Source organism: Paramormyrops kingsleyae, chromosome 1, assembly GCF_048594095.1.
Source record: "Paramormyrops kingsleyae isolate MSU_618 chromosome 1, PKINGS_0.4, whole genome shotgun sequence".
Classification (NCBI taxonomy): domain Eukaryota; kingdom Metazoa; phylum Chordata; class Actinopteri; order Osteoglossiformes; family Mormyridae; genus Paramormyrops; species Paramormyrops kingsleyae.
Window position 1 is genome coordinate 2,004,365 of NC_132797.1, and position 25,502 is coordinate 2,029,866.

Sequence of the window (25,502 nt, forward strand, 5' to 3'; positions counted from 1 at the left end):
CTTGTGAAAATGTGATGTACAGGAATTTATTACATTACTGCACTTAAATCCCAAAGCTGTCTTTCTCCAGGAGGCAAATCGTCTAGGCCTGACAAAATTAACACTTAGCATGAATCACAGGACGAATATTATAAAGATGAAAAATAGTAATACATTTTAAAATGGCGGCGAATTTGAGGTTTATGGGTGTTTTTGGCCATCCATTGTTATCTCGTGATGAACATGCGGGTCCTGTAAGTGGCGAAGAGCAAAGCCACGGTCTTCCTCCGCTGCAGCCCTCCTGTTTGTTTGTATCTAAGGATTCATTTTCATCTCTTCCCCTTTAACGTTACAGAACACTCCGGAACAAACCGGCAGCTCCTTCACTGGCGGATCTGCCCAATAAAAAGCACAATAAAAAAAAGGCTATGAGTTTCCAGAACTCATTATATAAGTTTTTTTTTCCTTGTTATTGCGAGATAATACAAGCGTTGGTGGTAATTTATTTCTGCAGTGACACATCTGACCGCGTTTTAAAGACGCGTCCCGGGGATCTGAAAGTCACTGAAGCGGGACTGAAGAATCCTGCACTGGAGGCTGACACATCCGGGGGTCACACGGGGCCGGTTACACCGCAGTGTTTCCTAAGAATGACAGTGACACTTCACACTGCTCCCTGCCCAGCCATACAGTCCTGTGCTGTGATGCCTCCCTAGAATTTCCTTTCTGTTTACACTCAAACACAACATCTAGCACACAGCAAACCGCAATCTGGAGGTTGGCAAGCATAAGGGAACCACCGCTCTACAAGGCGCCAAGGCCAATGTCATCCTCAAAATGGTTCCCAGTGAATCCAGAGCACATTCCAGCTGTCATCCAGAGCTAATGCCGGCAGCAGGAGCATCACCATCCATAGCCTGTCCTGGGGGCGCAGGACACAGGACACCATATCTGGTGTGGAACCCATTTGGAAATTTGGCCTGTGGGAAGAAACCTTAGCACGTGGAGAAGACCCAAAGGAACTCTGGGTGAGTGTGCAGGATCCAGCCTGGGCAGAACTTGGACTAACCTAGATCGGGCAGCTATGGACGTATGAGGCAAATGTGCTCTGCCAGGCGTTCAATACATCCAGCATGAGAGATTCATAGGTGCCTTTCCAGCATGTGTAGGGAAGAACTGGTGAAACTGTGCTTGGTTACCAGCGTTTGTATTGAGACTCCAGTGGCTGGGATGGGATGGTTGCATCACGCTGCAAATTTTGATGCGCAGGCTATAACAAGATAAGATATAGCTGTTTGCAGATCAAAAGAACGAAGAACGACGTACCATGTGCAGAGAATGAAGCCTCTGCCTGCATGCGCCTCAGCCTGTAGAGTAAGGCATGATGAAACGGGTGATTCTGTGGATGTGATCGTCACTATATCACGCTGGGTCTTAGCTGTCAGCTCACCGCTGTCTCTCCTTTCTTTCACACTGCAGTTTCCTTGGTGCACGTCTGATTAAAATCCTGACGAAACATCTGTTTCTGTTGATCTTCAGTTTGGTCTGGTTTTATTTTTCATATGCATGGATCCTCTGCTTCTAGTGTCAGCATTTAGCCTCATGCCTCTTGACCTGGTTGGTGATTGACTGTCAGCTTATTAGCAGGAGATGAGCCTCTTCATCAATGAAACAAAGCAAATTGGAAAAAAACAGCAGGAGGACAAGTAAGTGAGTCAAGTCAATGAAGGGTTTAGGGAGGAAAGTACCTAGAGATTTCTCTCCATTTCAGTCATTATTCTGGTTTATATGCCAAAATATATTAAGCCAGTGTTTCTCAATCCAGTTCTCAGGAACCCCCAGACAGTGCACATTTTTGCTCCCTCCCAGCTCCCAGCACATATGTATTAGATATTCAGTGTTTGTGATTGGCTGGGAACCTGGAGGGAGCAAAAACATGGACTGTCTGGGGGTTCCTGAGGACCGAGTTGAGAAACAACGTATTGAGTATAGACCCAAGTGTCCGAGGTAGACCCACGTCTCCATAAGCTGAGGGGAACTAAAGATGAAGAAGCATTTCCATTCGTTAGTCTGTCGGACATTCGGAGATAGATCTGAAGAAGACAGCAGACAGCACAGTTAAAAGTAAGGGCCTCCACTGGATCCGGTCAAAAGGGCATCACGACAAGCAGGATCCAACGGTGCCCCTGTGTTTAGTTTGGATGCAAAAAACATTCCTGTCATGTGGCTTCGTGTTTATTACTGAATTACTATGATTTACTATCTCGCTTTCAGTCACATTCTGTTTTTCAGGAAAATTCTTAATAATGTCTGCTAATAATTTTTATATTATTAAAGGAAATTAAATATTCATTGCAGCTAAATACAGTGAGGGCAGGCTTAGCATTCAAGAGCATTTCCCCCAACTGCAGAAAAATTATCTTTCCACATAGCACGTATCATTTAATCTGCTTTTATATTTCAGAGCTCTCCCTCAGTTGAACATTTTAGAAGGAAAAAATGGTGAAAATTTCAGCAGATTTACCCAATTTGCCCAATTTAAACTGATAACCTGCTGACGAGAACATGACCTAGGGTCAACCAGAAGGGCAGCCACAAATTCCACATATGGAACTAACCCTGCAGTATACAATTACACTTATCTTCTTCGTTACTGATCAGAAAAACAGGAGCTTCCAGACTGCTGCTCTCTCTGGCGGTTTAGCTAACATGACACCTGAAAACACTCAGAATGACCATCCCAGAGCCCAAAGATGCCTTAAGTGCAATTCTGTGCCCCCAAAGCCCAGATCATGGCAGCTCTTACTTGTTAAATCCTCACATTAGGACAGACCTCTTATCTTGCCGGACTGCAAACCACTACAGGAGGAGAAGAGCAGCCGGGTCGACTCTGAGCTCCACGCTGATGCGGCAATGACGGTGGAGGTTGGTGAGAGCTCACTCTGGGCAGACCTGGGCTCTCTCACTCTGCTATTAGGGAGATCAATTCTGCCATGTGTCCGGCAGCCTGCCGGCCCTATCCCAGTGGGCTGAGCGGTCTGAAGTCACGACTTCTGCCAGGTCCCGCCGGCACCGAGGCCGCCACACACAACATGCAGTCAAATCCTTTTTTTTCAGACGTCAAAAATATTTCCAGGAACAAAAAAGCTAAATCATTTCAATATATTTTGAAATTAATTTGGCACGTTGAAATTGCAGGTTAGAAAAGTTGGTGTCTGGCTCGGGGCTAAATTATACCTTTCGTTATTAAAATGTCAGTCTTTCCACATTATAGGCAAAGCCTTTAAAACAGAGGGAGACAGGTTCCCATGTGCTACAGTCTGAATGAGGCATTACCTTCATGGTAGGGTGACAAACTCTTGAACAATCATTTAGGCTGCAGGAAACTTCAGGAACAGGATGAGAAGGTTGAAGGACCAGTGTCTGCACTGCTTGTTATGAGTAACCCTGGCGAGTTTCTTAAAGTTGATATTGCACAGCAAGTTATACTGCTGTTAATTATTCTTGTCCTTGTTATCACTGCTACAGATGTTTACGATCATCACACACCACATCTGCCTTATGGGTGGAAGGCGCTCCACCCTTCGCGAGTTCTCAAGTTCTCCAGACACACAGTTGTCGAAGAGGAACCAGTCTGTGGTGGAGCATGGTGGTCTTCACAGACTTTAGACTAAGAATAAATACCGGTGTAGTAGACCGTTTGCCTTGTCTTGTCTTAGCTGTGTATGTGTCTGTTGTCTGCATGGGGACCACTGACAACAGGAGACAAACTCCACCACCAAACTCCATCCTGATTCTACTTCTCATGTATTGACCTCATTCATTGTTGCTTAAACCATTTATGATGCTGCCTTGTTCAGTCCTGCGAGTTTCTGCTCTTACTCTTGCAAATTTCTAATCACAATTCTACAGCTTTAACCGTCTCTACGAGAAGCACAGCAGAGAGCAGACGGCGTCCCGTCAGTCAGTCACACATACACATATCAGACTGTATCTTTTTTTTCTCCTTGAAGTGAAGCTGACAGGAACGAGATGTGAACCAGGAGAAACTATGGCTCATCCAAGCAGAAATCCTTTTTTAATAAGCCGGAGCTAGTTTCGGCTCTGCTTTGAGAGCAACCGCTTTGCAGTTAATGCCATGGCAATGCAATTTAATTCAGGAATCGCAGAAAGCAGGAGCTGTAAATAAACCTGCTGTATGAAGAGTGTAACCGTGTCAGACTGACACACCTGCTGTATGAAGAGTGTAACTGTGTCAGACTGACACACCTGCTGTATGAAGAGTGTAACCGTGTCAGACTGACACACCTGCTGTATGAAGAGTGTAACCGTGTCAGACTGACACACCTGCTGTATGAAGAGTGTAACCGTGTCAGACTGACACACCGTCTTCTCGTCAGTGATATCTGCCTGTTAATCGAGGAAAAGTAGTAGGACATTATTTTCTCAATAAACTTGGTTTTTTGTGTTATTTTGGGCATTTACTTAGGCCCAATCCCAATTCTATTTTCTACCCCTTTGCCTACCCCTCACCCCTTCCCCTTGCCCCTTGAAATGAAGTGGAAAGGGGTAGGGTTAAAAAATTTCCCCTAAGAAATGGGACACCACTACTACACTGTTATACGTCATCATCCATTGTCACTACCTCCTAACGTTACGTCAGAGGACATGCTCCGATGTTTATCACAAATTCCAAGATGTCGCCGTCAGCATCGTAGCATGTAAAGATTACTCACTCCCAAAGTTTTTTTGCGCTGTATTTGGACTTTAAAAACAGATGTTCGTTTTCACCTCGAAAACGTATGAGCCTTCGGGTTTCCTCAGCTGTCCCTATACAGAATATAATTTACAAAAATGTTGTCATGTTGCAATAAGTACGAATAGTGTAAGCACCGTTCATTTACATGTACACATATGGCCGTAAGCAAAACAAAACAACGCGTTACAACATGCAGTCAGTTACCGGGTAACGTTATATGACATAAAAATATATTTCCTAATATTGTGCAATCAGTGCTATCCGCAAGCAAACTTTAGCGATTTTTTTTCAAAAGTTTCTTTACAGAACATCACCGTAAACACAAACACAAGATTGATGGTAATATACATGTAATGAAAAAATGTCATAAAAATCCTTATTAATGGCAAAAATTACTTAACATTTATGGGTCTGCTTGCTCAAGTGGGCAGCCATGTTGTAAATTTCTCTTAGCCCTTCGTTTGAAGTGAGGTCCCGAAAAATCTTCGTTTCGAGGGCTATCTAGCCCTTCCCCTTACCCCTACCCCTCCAATCAAAAGAGAATTGAGACACCCCTACCCCTACACGTGAACGCGCCAAACGGAGGGGTAGGGGTAAGTGTAGGGGTAAGGGGTAGAATTGGGATTGGGCCTTAGTGTGCTGCCTGGGACAGGCCCCAGGTCCCAGCCCCCACTCAGGGGGAGCGGGTGGGAGATGGATGGATGGATGGGGGGGCATTCATGTCCCAGGGCAGGCCAGAGGGCCAAAGGTCAAAGGGCCAAAGTCATCCCACAGGCACATTTGTTCAGCTCACCTCAGTTTCCTTATTCGCAGCCTACAGATTTGGCTGAGTATCGCTTCCTCTCGGTCCAGGTAAACAAGCACCTGCCCCTCCGCACAGCCATATCCCTCTTTCCCTTTTCTCCTCTTTTTTTCTCATTCCTTCTCCCACTGAGCTCCCCATTCCCACATCATCAGCTGCTGTTCTCCATCCCACCCGGGGCAAGTCTCACGATGCAAACGATGCTCGAGAATCGCAGAGTGTGCCACTGTCCTCAAGGAGGATACGCCAAAGTAGTTATTGTTCCTTTTTTGCTTTGTCACACGTTCTGTCGAGTCTGTTTAGTAGTTAATTGGATCATGGTACCATCCCGTGGCTCTGTCCTGCCATCCTGAAACTGCTGTAAGTTGTCAACTGTCTCAGGGGGGATTTTGAAAGGGAGGAATTTCTCCAGTCTGTTTCCGTGCCAACGAGCAGCGGATGCCAGTTAGGGATAACGACAGGCCTGTTAGCCATGAGCCTCCCCTTCTAGTGCTACATTTTGTGGCCCCTCCTCCCAGCCGGCGCATCTGGATGGGTGGGGGAATGTCCCGGCCCCCCCTGCCTGCTCTCATGCTCGACCCCAAGTCCCTGAAGTCACCTGGAAGTTTCACACGGTGAGGTTGGCGACGGGGAGTACACAGCTCGCACCGACACTTCTGAACATCCGTGCCGCAGCTTATGAATATTAATTCTGCAATTATAGCCTGATTAATTGAGCCGCCCCACAGCCGCGGATGACGGCATGGGAGAGGTGGGGGGATTGATGGCCACGTACAGCTGCACGAGCCGCGAAGAGAAGCCTGGGTCACGGGCCTCTGTTATGAAACTTGTCATTATCTCGTCATCAGATCCATGGGCTCGTCCTGCGCGTGACAGTTCCCCCCCGCCCACACCCCCATAGGCAAGCCCCCCAACCAGCAAGCTGCACTTAATTGGTAACCCTCCAACGTAATTGAAAGCAGCCCTCCTCATTTGAATCTCATATCAATAAATAATTTTGAGGCGGCAGTTGAGAGAAACTCTCATTAATAATTTCTGAATGAATTTCATGAAACGAATGAAGGGCTGATATTAAGGGGGGTTGCCATATATGCCCCCGGAGCGGGGCAGGAATGTGGGGCAATGACTGTGTTCGTGTCTATCCCTAACCCCCCCCCCCCTTATAACACCCATCCAACAGAAAGTGTTGCATCCGTTTACAAGCCACGTTTACAAGAACCAATACGTCACGCCCACCAAACTGACCAAACAACATTTGACCATGTTTAAACAAAAGACATTGGACAAGAAGTCTAGTTTTAGTCTAGCTACATCTACCGTAGTTTTTGTACACTGTGTATAGATCCATCAAGTACGGCTTTTCTCTTGGGGTTATATGTGCATTGTGTGTGTTGGGGCTGTCTGCAGAGTCTCTCCATGGGGACCAGGTTCATTTACATTTATCTGTCCCACCTGTTCCTTGTTTTCGATGGTGAATACACTCTCTCTTTTGTTTTGTTTCACCCCCCATAATCTGAACACCAATTTGACTCTGGTCATAAGACCCGAATTTTCTGTCAGTTTGACTGATTTCCCTGTTCATCCCAGGCCGTGAGTATGTTTATTTTGTTCATGAACGCAGCACCATTGGTTTGTTGTGGACCATCCTCCCTGTATCCCAATCAAATTCCATAAGAAAACGATTTTTCATGCCATATTGTACATAAACATGTTCCTTTGCTGTCGTTCCCTGGGTCACCCTGTAGCCACGATAAGGCACAGTCTGACACAAACTGTACGCTCGAGCCACGCAAACACCAGGCAAATGGCAGGAAAACACTAGGTATACAGCAGGAAAACACCAGGCAAACAGCAGGAAAACACCAGGTAAAGAGCAGGCAAACGGCAGAAAAACACCAGGCAAACACCAGGTAAACGGCAGGAAAACACCAGGCAAACAGCAGGTAAACAGCAGGAAAACACCAGGTAAACAGCAGGAAAACACCAGGTAAACAGCAGGAAAACACCAGGCAAACAGCAGGAAAACACCAGGCAAACAGCAGGAAAACACAAGGTAAATGCCAAGAAAACACCAGGCAAATGCTAGGAAAACACCAGGCAAACACAAGGGAAACACCAGGAAAATGCCAGGTAAATGCCAAGAAAACACCAGGCAAATGCTAGGAAAACACCAGGCAAACAGCAGGAAAACACCAGGTAAATGCCAAGAAAACACCAGGCAAATGCCAGGCAAATGCTAGGAAAACACCAGGCAAACACAAGGGAAACACCAGGAAAATGCCAGGTAAACGCCACGGGGTGGGGAGGATAACCTACCGGACTCTCTGGAGATCTGCACAAAGGCCTCCACGCCGCTCTCGCCATAGTTGCCCTCCGACGCCAGGGTGGAGACGTAGGTCCAGCCCATCGCCATGACGATGTCCAACATGGCCTGTGCCTGGTAGGAGTCGGGCGGCACCACACGCGAGAAGAAGTCGTAGCGGGTGTTGTCACTGAGCTCCGGGGCGGTGGACGCATAGCTGATCTGAGGTATCTGTGAGGACAGCAAGACATCGTCGAAGGTGGGAGAAGCACAGGCTATCAAAGGGGCTACAGACCAACTTCTAATAACAGGTAGCCCAAAAGAACAACTTGGAGGATTTTTAGACAGCTGAAGAATAGAGGAACTGAATAATAATGAGCATGGTTTCCTTTGAAGGGAATAGCAAAGTATCTAAGAAGCTTCCCTCTGGCTGCTGGCATTGTAGCACCAGCGTCAGCTGGCCGATTTCACGTGTACTGCATAAACACAGTGCACTGGCAAGACAGGGCGCCTAAGGAGGGCAAACTGGCAGTTCACACTAAGGAGGCTGGTATATCGCAGGTGGTCGTGCTGACGGAGAGGCGGGTGAGCGAGCAAGCGGCTGGCCGGGATAATGATCCGCTGCAGCGACTGATTGACAGATTGATCCCTCCACATGGAAAGGCCAGGACATCCTCTGTGGCACCCCCCGCTGTCTCACTGGCCTTCTGGAGGAGACTGGGGGCATATAAATGGCACTCACGGCCGGGCAGGGCCGCCCCCTGCCTGCTGACTCGCAGACAGCCATAAACTGCACATTTGTAAATACAAACTGTCCTGACGGCTCCACACAACACAATCAGCTCAATATTTTTTTATTGTTATTTTTATTTTTTTACAGTTACCTCTCTGTTGGACCGTGGTAAGAAAATATGCTCTGCTTTGAAAGGAACACAAAATGTCCCCATAAAGATGTCAGATTTGTTGTGCCTTGCAGAAGACAAAATGAGGGCAGGCAGCCTGGGAGACTGTCAGCTGTGACATTTAAATTGCATGTCATTTTCTCCAATCGGATAAGCTATATTAAGTTTTATCTGACTCTTATTGATTTTAATATATGTTGCGTTACATTTCAAAAAGACCAATGAACCCAACCCTTTCAGCAGGCCATTCTAGTTAACTCTGGATAGTAATGTTAAAGAAAGCATTAACACCACTGTGAGCAGGTTTAACTAAACTGAAAAACTACAGGTACCCCCTAAAGGTACCCTGTGACACTACAGCAATACACACATGGTAAGATCAAGCATTTAACCCACCAATAAGCCAGTGATGGACATTACTCAACGTGACGAGTACTATTCAAAGTGTTGGACATTATGCAAAGTAATGGAATATAGAATGGACCCGACTCAATGTACTGGACACTACTCAAAGTCGTAGGCACTACTCAATGTGAAGGACTCTACAGCAGGTGATGGACACTACTCAAAGTAGTAGGCACTACTCAAAGTGAAAGACACTACAGCAGGTGATGGACACTACTCAAAGTCGTAGGCACTACTCAATGTGAAGGACACTACAGCAGGTGATGGACACTACTCAAAGGGATGTCCACTGCTCTTTACAGACACTACTCAGAGAACCACCATGCCACTGATCTGAATATCTTTTACTTTGATGTGGCTGCCATTTTAGCCAACGCGTGTGAATTGAGCTCCCCACACAGTGTGAATGTTGCTCAGCGTCGCTGGCTGGTATACACGATAAGCCAGGCACTCATAGCATCCGAGGTTCAATTCCCTCCCAGGGCACAGACACTGTTGAGTTAACATGAATGATGAGAAAATCGATATTTGCATGATTGGTTAGAGACATAAAGAAGCACATCTCATTACTACATGTTTAACGTAGGTGAAACGATCCCATTTTTAATACCACTACCCACGGTATCTGTGAAGCTAACCTCGCAAACCGCATCATCCTTTTGGCTGGACCCTTAAATTCACTGCCCCCGTGGGTGTCGTCTTAAACACATATCGATCAAAAAGTCAGGCCTTTAGGCCAAGAAATACGATGATAACATAAGGAGCAGCCATGCGCGTTCAGTGGCTGCCTTTCGGGGAGTAAGAACAAACCACATTAACGATAAATTACACTGTGGGGGTGACCGGTTCACAATGTCCTTGGAAGGAGACCTGGGACCCACAAAGGCACAGATTTTACGGTCATTGTTAAGTTTGGCCAGGGGTCGGCATCCTGCCATCCCATAATGCCCCCAGGACACCGCTACCACGGAGATACATGCTCAAGCAGGCACCTCGTTTTGGGGCGGGGGGCCTGTTTTATGAAGTGTACAGTGCGGTCCTCCCCTGGCCTCTCGACTCAACGGGTGGCTGTGCGATTGTGCCAGCGCCGTGATAGATAGCGCACGCCAGCGACAGACCTGTGCTCCGGAACACGGGGCAGGGGAGGGGCAGACATGCGGGGGGACAGCGGGCCCGGACGGAGACGGATGGAGTGCTACACTAAGTGCCGCTAATTTGTGGCACGCTGCGGCCGGCTGGACAGACGCAGTGACGCTTATTAAGGCCGTCCATAGCCATGATATACAGCTACCGTGATACCATTCATATTCCATGACACACAAGCTTTCTCTGCCTTTCTCTCACTACACATCCCTCATCCCTCCCTCATCCCTCCGGGTCTGTCTATCCTCCACTCTCTCCACCACTGCTTCCTTCTGCTGCTTTGAATGCAGCCAGTGATTACAGTGGGTAAGTGCACTGCATGTGACAAAGAGATGAAGGCTGATGTTTGTAAAGCACATTATGCGCCAGGGACCCCAGATTGCATCTCAGTGGGGGCATAAAGTCAGGCCCCCTTGTCCTTTTTGGAGAAACACAAGTACAGATCTCATTCAATTGTTTATAGGTCATTTTTTCATGATTCATCACTGCAGTCTTCATGATTCTCCAAAAATTCAGATCAAAGTCAATTAATAGATATAAATAACAATGAAAATACAGTAAAACTGGTCTAAGTCGCCGGCTTGTAACTCGTCAATGTGCACAAGTCGACGTTCAAGCAAAAGTCCCGATTTTTCCTAATGATGTTTCCTTTAAAATTCCTTGTGTAAATCGCTGCTTTTAAGTCGTCAAATTCCCTTAGTCGTCACCTAAATCCCGGTCCCGAACAACACAAATGAATGGATTTTCCTACCTGTAAGTCGACACCCCAATCGCTGCATTCCCCCCGCCTGCTTGTCACCACGGCAACGTAGAAACGGGGAATCCCCACCTATCGCACTAGTCGCTCCCTGGTCTTAAGTGTCGCGTGTATAGTGCGGTGTAGTAGAGGTATGGTGTTATATTTACTAGTCGGCAAAACGGCGAGATAGACATAAGTCACCGAAGTGTCGACTTTATAAGTCGGCAAAACGGCGAGATAGACAGAAGTCGCCAAAGTGTCGACTTAGGTGTATCTCGTCAATTCTCTAAGTCGTCACTTTTAAGCTGGTCCCGTGAGTGTCGACTTAGACCAGTTTTAATGTAAATTTATTAAAACTAAAAATAATCCTTGCCCTGCGATGGGCTGGCACCCCATCCTGGGTTATTCCTTGCCTTGCACCCATAGATTCTGGAGGCTATGGACCCTGCAACCGTGCATAGGACAAGTGAGTATAGAGATGGATGGATGGATGGATGGATGGAACTAATTCCTCATTATTTGTCGGATTACTCCGTCCTCAATTTGTGCTGCTCTAGCAGGATAAAACAGCAACAGACAATCAGCCAATCAGCCTTCTGGACACATGTAGCAACGGTCCAATAGGGGACACACAAAAAAGGGGACAGTCTCCTGTGGACACTAGTCATGGGACCACAGCGACCCCAAACTGCTCACTACACAGGACAAGATCCCTGAATTCATCCGTAGGAACCCCAGGAAAATTCTGGAAACAGTCCTGCTTCTCCAGTGACATCCGAACCCTTGATCTACTTCCAGTAAAGGCAAGCAATGCAGTGGGAAATGTTGTGTGGAGATCATGTCATAATCAACCCCGGGTGAAAACCTCCACAGCTAAGCGCTTTCATCAGACATAGATAATAGGCTGGCAGAGCAAGGCTAACAAACCCGGCATCATGCTTCTGGAAGGATCTCTGAAACAAAAGTTACAGAATAACTAAAATTGTATGTGAAATACTATATATACTATATTCTCCAATTTTTACATAACATAACATGACCTATAAGATTGGTAACAGTGCTAACGTTGCAATACACCCTATCATAACATCAAAAGCTGTAATTTAGTACAATTAGTTGGGTCTTTGAACAGCCAGGCTAGTGCGAAATCGCAGTTCAATTCAGACGCCGGTTTCAATAAACCCGTCCAGCTCATCGAAAGTAGACTGCAACCACAACCATTAATTACGAGCCACAAATATCTGGCAGTCAGAACTGTCACCAGATTTGATTTCTTTTCAAGCAGTGTTGTGTGCTGCGAGCGCGGCCAGTCTGGAGAGATCCATCAGGAGCGAGATGCACACTAGAGGCTGGTGTTTCAGTGCCACATCTGAGACGTCGATCCATTCCACTTGTCCCTCATGTTAGCCTTGTTGCTAACATCCCTCTTGCAATTCCTATTGAGAGGCTATATTAAAATCGTTTTTTGTGGGCCCCTCCTCAGTCAGCCCTGGGCCCATCTCACCCCATGCCCCCCCACCAACCCAATGTCCTCTGAACCAATCGCAGGGCCTCCAATCTTCCGCGCCCGGAGGTCACAGAGGGGGTTGACTCCCTGGAATGCTAATGCTAATGCTGACGTCACACGAGATCCAAAACCAGTGTGTCCAGGTGGAGACGCTCGCTGAGGGAGTCAAACGAAACCCCTCCTGGCCTCCGTCCAGCAGCACATGGAGCCCCGGCTTAGACGCAGTCCAAGCTGTTACGATGAATGAACTAATCAAGGTCCGAAAAAGGCACCGGCGACAGAAGAAGACGCTGTAACACTGAAAATGGAGGCACTTTATAACCATTAGCGTAATCAGGAGATTTACAGCACGCTGTTTATGAGAGGAGCACCAAACCTAATATCGGCTGCCGGCTATTTTGTTATTTTTCCCCTTATTGATCACATACCCCACAGGGGTCATATATGTCCCTGAAGGACAAACGCACTCTCCAGAGAGAGGCACATTCCAGGAGGTTCCCAAGCCGCCACTAGGAGGCGCCGTGCCAAACTGCAGTGGCTAACAGCCCCCGTCATGCCACACACCCTCTGGCTCCTCAGGCAGCACCATTTTTTTCTCAAATTGCAAGATGTTTTTTTTTTTTATCTGGAGGTGAAAATGAAAAGAATCAGAGGTGTCAGGAACATAATACAGTCATCACCAGCTCTGCTTGCAGATGCCCCGCAAAGGGCTTCAGGGTAGCGAGTTACCCCAGAGACTCCAGCCGGACACTGACGGCACAGAATGTCAAAGCGACCACTTCTGCCCAAACTACGGGGGAAAAGCCACGCCCCCCCCCCCATCTGTCGCAATCCATCAGTTATTCCAGATAGACTGTGGTTTTCAAGCAGATTCAACCTTCCTTTACTCAGCTCAGTACTGCACCCAATTCGTAAAAATGTGAAATTTCCTAAATTAATGCTTCATTTAAAAGTCTATATTACGCAGGGGTGATGGAGCAGGCTTATTCCTAGGCTACAAAAACATAGGGGGGGGGTCCACTCACCCCTCCCGCTAAGACGAGACAACATGCAGCAGCTAGAAAGAATTTTCAAGAGGTGATGTGACCCCCCCCGGGGCGCTACTAGTGTCTTTGGGCCCTATCAAAGCACATCATATGGGGCCCCCCAACCCAGACCAATCCAGTTATATTCCAAATTCTCTAGCGCCCCCGTCCCCCCAGGGCCCTTTGGAATCATCTTGACTTTCCCGCCCTTTTCCAGTCCAAGTGACGCCATAGCACACGACAGCGGGGATTCAGACGGGGGAATTTCAGACGGGGGAATCTCAGAGGTAATTATCTCCAGGTTACCAGCTGTGCTCTTATGGCGCAGAGGAGAATCATTCATAAGCGCGCTGGCAGAACTATAAAGGGAAGTGCCCCCCCACGTCCCGAAGGGATCTCCTGCCAGCAGGTGTCATCCTGGCTGGGGGGAGGGAGGAGGACTGCCCAAAGATCCCCGACCGTCTGGCTCGGAAAGCCGCATGGCTCCAGGAAATCAAGAGCTGGAAGGTGGCGTCCCCTCCAGTGCTTCGAGTGTGATGTCATGCTGCTAAGAAGGCTGGATCGAGGGAGGGGGGATTCCCCTGGCCGGATCCCAGCCAGCGACAAGAGCAGGAGCCGAAAGCTGTGCCGTCCTGAAGGGCCGGATAAACACATTAGTGCGCCCCCCGGTGGTGGGCTATACCTGGGCTATGATGAAGGCGCAGCTACAATGAAGAGAGCAGAGTGTGACACTACAGCGTGCACCATAACACAGAGGAGGACGTACTGCGGTATGGGGCTCCTCACTCCCCGGCCCGAAAGTGACAGGTCATTATTCACACGGCCCCATGCAGAGTGGGGGGGTGGTGGGGGGGGGTTGTCCCGGAATTGGCGCCTGCTGCAGTAATTAGCGAGCAGCCGGCTTTGGCTAATCAGGGACTGCCTCCTCCCCGCCACACGGCCCCTCCCCGCCACACCGCCCCTCCTCGCCACACCGCCTCCTCCCCGCCACACCGCCTCCTCCCCGCCACACGGCCTCCTCCCCGCCACACGGCCCCTCCCCGCCACACCGCCTCCTCCCCGCCACACGGCCCCTCCCTGGACGTCAGAGTGCACTGGGCCAGCTGACACCATATAATGGGGTGACTCCGGAAGCCCCACACAAAAGCAGCTTTTCCGCAGCTCCCTGCACACATGTACCAGGAATGCGATGCTCTCAGTGGGACTGGATGGAATGGGGTGGCGAATTTAACCCGTCGCATCGCAATCGGCACACATGCACATGGTGGAAGGACAGATGTAAGGAGTCTTATCTAAACATAGTTAATGAAATACACTGTTTAATAAATTGTTTGTCTGATGCAGGACTGCAGCGACTTGGCCTCAGTAACATAATAAACAATAAAGAACGTACTCTTAACTATTTATTCATGTTTTGGGAAGGACGGGGAGGGGGGGGTCAGGTATGCCAATATTGGGGGCTGCCCCCCCTATTTCTGACACCCCTGGATATTCTTGATTGGCTGGGAGCTGGGAGAGACTGAAAGCAAGGTCTGAGTGGGGGTTTCCTGTGGGAAACACGACTCTAAATCATTTACATTTTGTTAATTTAGCAGGTGCTTTTGTCCAAAGAGACATACAAATGTGAAAAGCCCTGCGGTGATATGATGGGATGCAAACCCACTAACTTCTGGACGTGGATACAGAGCCCTAACTGCGATACCGAGATACTCATCACCCATATCCATCAGCATCTTTTGTGTTCTCATATATGTCTGTCGCGGGCATCTAGCTCACAGAGCCGCTGGGGGCGGAGCCATGGTGACACAGCGGCCCTTTGTGTGCTCACAGCTGCCGGCCCCCCAGTCAGGGGGCTGTGCCCTTGTCCCCCTGCAGCTTTGGCAGAGCCCCCATCCCTTCGCCACACGCCTACCCCTCTCCCCTAATCTCTCTGACATATCTGCTCTCCCTCCACCTGGCTTTCCTCATAGACGCCCTGTCCCTCGTTGTCCCTTTTCCTCCTGTGCCCCCTCCCTCTACACACAGCCCATCTTGGCATCGCAGCACCAATCAGTGCCCCCCCCCCCAACCCACATCACCCCCTCCAGCCTCAGTCCACTCCCTCCATCAGCCTCCAAATCCCATCCATTCAAAGGGATTTTATTGCTCACCCGACAATCTCTTTAGAGTCTGGCCCTTAAGCAACACATTATTCCTCTCTCCGAGCCCCTGCCCTGCCGTCTCCCCAGAACTAGGCAAATGGACCATCACTCTCTGTCACGTGCTGAGCAGGGCCGAGCCACTCCCCAGGGTTTAAGCACGCCTATCCCATCAGCGAAGGACAGAGTGCCTGACAGGGTCACGCAGGATGAAGGCCGATGACCCAAGCACATTTATTCATAGAGGCGGCCCGTTGATCCAGCTAACAGGCACTTATTCAGCCTGCTATCACGCAGGACTTTTTCCGGTGAAGAACTCTCTTTCAAGGTACAATGACGGAACCCATCTGAGATTTGATCCGGCAACACAGGTTTGAGTCCTCTGTGACCTAAGGTCACACAGCTATGCATTAATGACGCTCCCACCACCCCTATGCGCTTCTAGGAGTGGGGCGCATAAGACAGACCATAATTCATAGAGGGGCCAACCTTAGCATTAGCCAATTATGTGTTTTGAATCGGTGAGTGACAGGGGAGGGTGGCAATCGGCCTTCAGCCAAGAGTAGTGCCCCAGTGGTCCCGCCCCTGAATACACCCGAATGCCGCCCAGATCGGCAAATCGGCTGCCTCCGCTGTCACCGGAATTCGGTTAAGTACGTGAGCCGACGTGAAAGCAGTGCATTTATCACGGAGGCCCGTGGGGCTGAGGTCTGGGTGATACACAGAGAGCCGCACTCGTACAGGCTCACTCGATCTTCCTGACAGCGCACAGCAGCCGAGCCGGCACAGACAGACGCCTCCGTGACGCGCCGGCTCTTCCCTTTAATTCTATAGATATGAAAGAAGACGCTTGGGATCAAGACTCGAAAATAATGACCCAAGTCTGGCAAGGAAATCTCCAAACAAGCCAGCATGATTTACACGGGCCCTGCGGAGGCCTTAGAGTCCGTCACCACAAAACAAGGGCCAAAGCAATCACTCTGGCCATGTGACGTGTCTAATGCGGTGTCTCCCGGGGGCCTGCTGTTTGCAATGGCATAAAATGCGTTTAAAGTGCACTTTGTAGAGGAGGGGCACTAGAAGCCACAGGTCAGAAGATTAAAATGCCAGAAAAGCATAGCTTAGGCACTGCTCTGCTTAGGGCCACAGATGCCATCACTGCGACAGGCACTGGCACTGGAAAAGGGAAATCTGGGTATTTAAATCTAAACTTTCTGACGTGCAGTCACACAACACCCACACTGAAGCTTGACTCTCCAGGAGTTATTTATAGCAGATGCGTGTCCTGCTCCTGAATGTGTCACCTCTGCCTTAGTCCCTTATCCTAGGTTTTAGTCCATGGCAGGGATATGGGGAAGCTCCTGTGATACTCGGCTGAGAGCTTCTCACCACGCATCCCACTTTCCTATCCAGTATCCATGTCGTTTACAAGAACCCACCATTTTGTTTGACTACCCAGTACCCACATAGCTCAATGTCACCACCAAACAACTCGCAAGAACTCCCACTACCAGCAACCTGACAGAACCGTTCCAGAATAACGTCTCCCAGATCACAAGTAATCTACTAAGGCACACTCGACATGGGCCACGCTGCACGCAAAGCCTTTTTTCAGTGTTTGGCTCGTTAAAACCCGACATGAAGCGTTATGAAGGCAGCTCTCCATGCTTGCTGAAGCTCATCGACAGCCTCTAGGATACCGATGCAGAGATACAATTAACATAAGCTGTCTTGTGGCTGCTCTGGGACTCGACTGCTTAGCTACAATTGTCAAAGTTAATTACTCTCAGACATGGACAGGAGGGCTGCGATCCTGATCAGGCAGGATATAAACTTTGTATCTCCTCGGAGTCCAGAGGTAATATGTTTCTAAGAGAAACAAACACTTCTATAAAGTGATGCCAGCAGAAAGATTAGCTTTGAGGTGTGATCTGAATAATTCTATAATTACACGCAAAGTCCCCCAGAGAATAACAAATTCATATTTCATGAAGGAGACTTTTCACACCGCAGCCAGAATATTATAAAAGGCATTTGCATAATTTAAACAGTATGGAATCATATGCAGAGAAATTAGCCAAAGTGGGCAATTACCAAATGCGCTGGATTATTTCAGGCCACATCCCAGAAAGCCATCGTTTCCTTCCCTTTATTTCCTAGCTTTATAGCCCATGTGAGCTAAAGCCAAAGGCAGAGTAAATACTGCCCCCTCGCAGGCCCTGAAGATCAGCCCCCATATGTTCCTGCGGCTGTCTGCTCCCCAGGTCCAGGCTGGGTCGCTGGGCTTCCTCTCCAGCTGGTGCGGGACATCAGCTGGCACCACGGCTCACCAAGCCGCATGTGCCCAGACGTCAGTTCATCTCGGTACCTACACGTGGACAGGGCCCCCCCCCCGCAAGGGTCGAAGACAGGGAAGCCCAGTGGCGTGAGAATTTTTAAGGGGCCCAAACGTGTCTCTGTGTGGACATGTGTGTCAACACTGCTGTCAGACTGGCTGTCTGGCCAAACTGGATAAAAATCCTTTTAGAGGGATATAGATGTAAGTTCAAAAATAAACGAAGGCACATTTCTGTCAATAAGCTGCACCTCACTCTCAGGAATCTTTTCCCTGCATTATTACCTGAATCCCACACTGCAGCACTTCCCGAAAGGGGGCAAACTCATTTCTGAATGTGTACAAATTACAGCAAACCGTCCGCAGTAGAATCCCATTCTACTCCCTCTGGGGTTAGCGGAGGGTGAGATGGGGGGGGGGGGGGTGGGCTGACGGGGTTAATCAAGTGGTGGGAGGCAGACGTTCACAGAATGAGCCATGGGTCCACACCGTGCCATACGTGCAATTTGTGATTAACACTCCCCATTCTTTCCTCTCATTTCTCCTATTGTTCATTCTCTCCAAAAGAGATAAAAGTTTATCACAATAATAACAAAAAAAGGAAGTGTATTAATATCCATCCATCCATCACAGGGCACACTCACACACCATTCACTCACACACCATTCACTCACACACCAGTCACTCACACACCAGTCACTCACACACCATTCATCCATCACAGGGCACACTCACACACCAGTCACTCACACACCATTCACTCACACACCATCCATCCATCACAGGGCACACTCACACACCATTCACTCACACACCATTCACTCACACACCATTCAGTCACACACCATCCATCCATCACAGGGCACACTCACACACCATTCACTCACACACCATTCATCCATCACAGGGCACACTCACACACCATTCACTCACACACCATTCATCCATCACAGGGCACACTCACACACCATTCATCCATCACAGGGCACACTCACACACCAGTCACTCACACACCATTCATCCATCACAGGGCACACTCACACACCAGTCACTCACACACCATTCACTCACACACCATTCATCCATCACAGGGCACACTCACACACCATTCACTCACACACCATTCATCCATCACAGGGCACACTCACACACCATTCATCCATCACAGGGCACACTCACACACCAGTCACTCACACACCATTCATCCATCACAGGGCACACTCACACACCAGTCACTCACACACCATTCACTCACACACCATTCATCCATCACAGGGCACACTCACACACCATTCACTCACACAGGCACACCTACGAGCAATCTGGTAACTCAATTAACCTCAGCATGTTTTTAGACTGTGGGGGAAAACCGGACTACCGGCAGGAAACCCCATGATGATACGGGGAGAACAAGCAAACTCCACACACATGAAACCATAGTGGGGCTCGAACCCGGGTACCGGAGGTGTGAGGCGACAATGTCCACCCCTGCATAGTGGGGCTCAAACCCGGGTACCGGAGGTGTGAGGGGACAGTGCCCACCCCTGCATAGTGAGGCTCGAACCCGGGTCCCGGAGGTGTGAGGCGACAATATCCACCCCTGCATAGTGAGGCTCGAACCCGGGTCCCGGAGGTGTGAGGCGACAATATCCACCCCTGCATAGTGAGGCTCGAACCCGGGTCTCGGAGGTGTGAGGCGACAATATCCACCCCTGCATAGTGAGGCTCGAACCCGGGTACCGGAGGTGTGAGGCGACAATGTCCACCCCTGCATAGTGGGGCTCAAACCCGGGTACCGGAGGTGTGAGGGGACAGTGCCCACCCCTGCATAGTGAGGCTCGAACCCGGGTCCCGGAGGTGTGAGGCGACAATATCCACCCCTGCATAGTGGGGCTCAAACCCGGGTACCGGAGGTGTGAGGGGACAGTGCCCACCCCTGCATAGTGAGGCTCGAACCCGGGTCCCGGAGGTGTGAGGCGACAATATCCACCCCTGCATAGTGAGGCTCGAACCCGGGTCCCGGAGGTGTGAGGCGACAATATCCACCCCTGCATAGTGAGGCTCGAACCCGGGTCCCGGAGGTGTGAGGCGACAATGCCCACCCCTGCACTACATTATTACTATTTCTGCTGCTGCTTATCGGGACAGTTTCTCTTCTATATCTTACATCTATAAAAATGTCGGCTTCGGCATCCCGTGAGGTGAATCTGAAGTTTACGCACATAAAGTTCTCTCACGCCTCTCCTCCTCCGGCTCAGCCATGGCTGTCCTTCTTCAGGTAACCCTACAGCACAGAATGCTTCATCTCTCGCTCCTTATCGTCCACACGCACCTTCAATCCCCTGTCCGTGTCTCCGCCTCCACATCAGAGGTGAAAAACACTGTTACCCTGCGTATCCGCTGCATGTGACCCGGCGTAAAGCTCGCCTCCTTATAACACAGCCAGCAACACCATCAGTGTGAGACGATAAAGAATAACTTCCCTGTGCCTGTAAACAGCAAATTCCTCTTCTGCTGCCATCGAGTGCCACATAAATCACATCTACCCCCTCCCTGTTTAAACTGCCATTCCATTAACTGCTGGGGTGCATCAAGGTAAGGAACCTTCCTTACAGCCCAGCTAAAGCCGGACCCCTCTGGGGGCTGTCCAGTAACATTTACGACAGTGTCCTTAACAAATACACCACCTGCTGGTCCTTTTTTGTATTAGCACCATCTCCAACAAAACACACAGGAGGAGCATTTAACGAAAATCCCGAAGAATCCTAGTGTGTTTACACTCAAGGGGCGAAGATTGCCTGCCTAAAACCGGAAGAGTTAAGCAGCATTTTTCGATTATCTCTGCAGTAATCATATACCATCTCACATAAGGGCTTATTAAATCACCTTATGTAAAGAGCATAATGCGCTAAAGCTAATTTTCAACACCTACATGCTGTTCAATGAATTATACTTGCATGTTATTACCCCAATCTGACCCTGGATAAGCCATATGCAAAGCTGAGGGATGGATGGATGGATGGATGGATGGATGGACGTTATTGCCCTTTTGTTACCACTTAATCCGAATGTGACCCTGCACAAAAGGCCATCAGTCCCCTGCTGGCAGTCCACACCTTGGCACTGTCACCTCTGCCAGTCCTCTGGAAGAGCCCATATATTTCTTCAGCAAAGAGGGGGGGTTTAGCAGGGATGTCTCTTACACTAAAAAATGTTCCATCTTGCATGCGGTGATCTTACGCTCCCCTGTGCCTTCAGGTCCCATCAGAATGAGGTTTACGGGCGACTTCCTGTCTGGCCTTAAGATCCCCGGCATGCCAGATGGTTCGCCAAGCGCTGGCTCTTTCTCAGTGGGAAGTTTATGGCATGCTGTGCCTGCGAGGTCATGCGTGGCACCCCACCCCCATTCACTTTGCAATAACCATGCGACCTAGGGACTAGCCGGGCCGCCATAAGGCTATGCTTATCATCACCTCGGCCTGCGGATTCATGCTAAGGGCACATGGCTAACATGCAGGCAGAATGCGTGTAGGTGTTATTTCTTACTAAAAATTCTTGCATTACTGTTTATTTGTGGTTTCTGTAGCTATCCTTTGACATGTGTCTTTGTTGTTATTCGATGATGATGCCCAACAGGTGTATATGCAGTCGGCAAAGACAAAAAGGGAATTGTGACTATGATGTGATTCTGAACATACACCTGATTCACATTGTAAGAGTGCAAAATAAATGTGCGTGTTTTAAGAGCTTGTAAGCCATTAATTCCCATTGTAGCCTACAGAGCTGAGAGACCGAATGACACCTGAGCGGATTCTGTGAAAAAGGTTGCACTGCTGACGCAGAGCTGTAGACAGTGGGGGGCGCCAGAGGGCAGTGGGAATCTTCGGGAAGTTGAAACTTCATAACTGCATCCATCCATCCATCCATCCATCCATCCATCCATAACCAACTCAGAGATTATCCAGGACAGGGTCGCAGTGAGCCTGGAGCCTAACCGAGGACACAGAGCACAAGGCGGGGGACACTCTGGGTGCCAATCTATTGCCATTCCAGTCTATCTCAGGGTATGGTGGGGGGGGTCACCTTGGATGGGATGCCAGTCCTCCAGCCTTGAAAATAAGTGCACAAATTAAGTTTTATGCAAGGACTACAGAAAATGTGTAAGTCAGAAGTATAAGTGAGAACTGCTGCCACACATCTCTAACAAAACCCCCCACTAGAATGATAATAATGCACTGTAGCTCTTCATCACAGCACAGCACACACGCTACAGACAGGCCGAACTTTACTTGACAGGGTGGCTGCAGGACCCGAGGCTGCCCCTTTCAAACGCCCGCCCCACCAGGCTGCGATATCCAGCCACACACGGAGGAGCGATTAAGGGGAAGCAAAGCCGTCTCTCCTCATCAGAACCTGGGCACCACGGCACGAGAGCACAGAGGCCGAGGCTGCCTTCCACACCGCTAATTAATAAAGAGCGGGCAGCAGGGGGGCTGAGGAAAAGGCCGCCGCACCTATCAGGCAAAAGCTGCAGCCAAACACCCACGTTAAATCAAGACTGAAACCAACACCCACTCAAATACCAATGACTGACACTCCTCTGGATTGGAGCAAACTGCTTCACCCCGAGATATGACTCGGCGGGGTCGCAAGTGGGAATCCCCCTCCACCCAATAAGAGTAGCTGCCCAATTTATTGGCCGAAAGAGCCTGAGGGTTTGAAAAGGATGGCGAGCGTGGTGGGGGCACTGCAGCCATCTCCATGGGTTCAGACCGGCGAAAAGCGAGAGCCGTGGAGAGAGAGTGAGTCAGAGGGAAAGGCGAGCTAACACTAAGCAACTGAAGATTAGCTACAGCGCATCTCCTGTGCTGACAGGTTCCGACATGGCCCTTCTGTCAGCATGCAGACCGGGTGGGGGGGGACACACCACAAAAACACCCAGCAGAGAGAAGAAACAGCAACCCCCCCACCTCCACCTCATGGTCACTCACAGGGCAGCCCAGAGTGCTGTAGAGATGGTCTGTTCTAGACAAGGCAACAACAGCTGGGTAAAACAGGCTGCAAAAAACTAGCTAAAGCTAACAGTCAGTAAAAAGCTCAGATGAGTTTGTTACCCTGCCTGTGACAGAGGTGATGATCCACCCCCCTACCCCCCTCACCCCCCCAGGGTTGGAGTGTTAAGGCATCAGAATCTGGCTGTATCTCTGTCACAGGGCCTCCTGTGTGGGGGGTGCGGGTAAAGAGCAGCCAACTGGCAGGGGATAATGGAGGGAAAGATGATCTGCAGATGATACTAGAAGGACTAGGTAGGTGAATGTGGCCAAAAAACAGGAGACACAGGCGGCCAGGGAACAGGAGAGGCATGCGGGCGGACAGGGAGCAGGAGTGGCAGGCGTGTGACCGAAGAGCAGGAGAGGCAGGCGGGCGGACAGGGAGCATGAGAGGCAGGCGGGCGGACAGGGAGCAGGAGAAGCAGGCAGGCGACCGAAGAGCAGGAGTGGCAGGTGGGAGGACTGGGAGCAGGAGTGGCAGGTGGGCGGACCGGGGAGCAGGAGAGGCAGGCAGGTGACCGAAGAACAGGAGAGGCAGGCGGGCGGACAGGGAGCAGGAGAGGCAGGTGGGCAGACCGGGGAGCAGGAGAGGCAGGCAGGCAGGCGACCAAAGAGCAGGAGTGGCAGGCGGGTGGACAGGGAGCAGGAGAGGCAGGCGGGCAGACAGGGAGCATGAGAGGCAGGCGGGCAGACAGGGAGCATGAGAGGCAGGCGGGCGGACAGGGAGCATGAGAGGCAGGCGGGTGACCGAAGAGCAGGAGAGGCAGGCTGGTGGCTGGGGAGCAGGAGAGGCAGGCGGGTGACCAAAGAGCATGAGAGGCAGGCGGGTGACCAAAGAGCAGGAGAGGCAGGCGGGTGACCGAAGAGCAGGAGAGGCAGGCGGGTGACTGAAGAGCAGGAGAGGCAGGCTGGCGGCTGGGGATCAGGAGAGGCAGGCAGGTGACCGAAAAGCAGGAGTGGCAGGCGGACGGACAGGGAGCAGGAGAGGCAGGCGGGTGACCGAAGAGCAGGAGAGGCAGGCGGGTGACCGAAGAGTAGGAGAGGCAGGCGGGTGGACCGGAAGCAGGAGAGGCGGGCAGGTGGACAGGGAGCAGGAGAGGCAGGCAGGTGACCGAAGAGCAGGAGTGGCAGGCGGACGGACAGGGAGCAGGAGAGGCAGGCGGGTGACCAAAGAGCATGAGAGGCAGGCGGGTGACCAAAGAGCAGGAGAGGCAGGCGGGTGACTGAAGAGCAGGAGAGGCAGGCGGGTGACTGAAGAGCAGGAGAGGCAGGCTGGCGGCTGGGGAACAGGAGAGGCAGGCAGGTGACCGAAAAGCAGGAGTGGCAGGCGGACGGACAGGGAGCAGGAGAGGCAGGCGGGTGACCGAAGAGCAGGAGAGGCAGGCGGGTGACCGAAGAGCAGGAGAGGCAGGCGGGTGGACCGGAAGCAGGAGAGGCAGGCGGGTGGACCGGAAGCAGGAGAGGCGGGCAGGCGGACAGGGAGCAGGAGAGGCAGGCAGGTGACCGAAGAGCAGGAGTGGCAGGCGGACGGACAGGGAGCAGGAGAGGCAGGCGGGTGACCAAAGAGCATGAGAGGCAGGCGGGTGACCGAAGAGCAGGAGAGGCAGGCGGGTGACTGAAGAGCAGGAGAGGCAGGCGGGTGACTGAAGAGCAGGAGAGGCAGGCTGGCGGCCGGGGAGCAGGAGAGGCAGGCTGGCGTCAGCATCAACAATGAGCCTTCTGGAGCAAGAAACTCGAGGAGAAGCTTCAAGACGGTGTGGACAGCGCTCAGCATGCTGCTTAACCCTCTGGAGTCGATGGCATCGTCGGCGATGCCGCGTATCTTTCTCGTGTATTTCAGTTCATAACTCGCTGAAATCTTATTATAGAAACATGAAAAAAAACGCTGACTAAATCTTCTTTTCAAAACGTCCATTGTCGGAAGTATTAAAGTTTTTAAAATTAGGTTAAATCGGCAAAAAAGTAAACCATGTCATCTTACTTTGTTTTACCTGCATCGGGGGCGTGTAGTACCGCTCTCACCCGAAGATTGCTATTCACATTCTAAATAGCCGCATTAGCGCGTATTCAAATCGCATTCGCATGGTAATTTGATGAACGGCGCAGCGGTGAAACGCGATCCAGATACATCCCCTTCAGCGCCATAAAAGGGGGTTGGGGACGTGGCCAGGTGACAATGGCTCATTCATACACATGAAAGTTGCTACATATTCAATGAAAGGAGCCAGAAATAGTTACATGAGTTAGGTTTTTCTTATTTATTTATCCAAATGAATGTTGCAACTACACCATTTAGTCATCTTCATGTAGCCAAGACTTTGCTGATCAGATATCTGAGATCAAAACAAACTGCCAGCATTGCTTACTATGTACTTTTATAATGTTTCTGCAAATGTTCCAAACTGCATTTTGCAA

The 25,502-nt window shown here is 50.1% G+C and overlaps 1 protein-coding gene across 5 annotated transcripts in view; it reads right to left on the reverse strand.

Annotated features, from left to right (window-relative positions):
- The window catches only part of LOC111835584 (metabotropic glutamate receptor 8), a 128,365-nt gene that overhangs the window by 71,005 nt on the left and 31,858 nt on the right, over positions 1-25,502 (reverse strand). For all 5 annotated transcript variants that reach the window (XM_023796048.2, XM_023796047.2, XM_072713590.1 and 2 more), the window contains one exon: positions 7,857-8,073. In XM_023796048.2, coding sequence (XP_023651816.2) covers positions 7,857-8,073 — 217 coding nt within the window. The remainder of the gene's footprint in view (positions 1-7,856; positions 8,074-25,502) is intronic.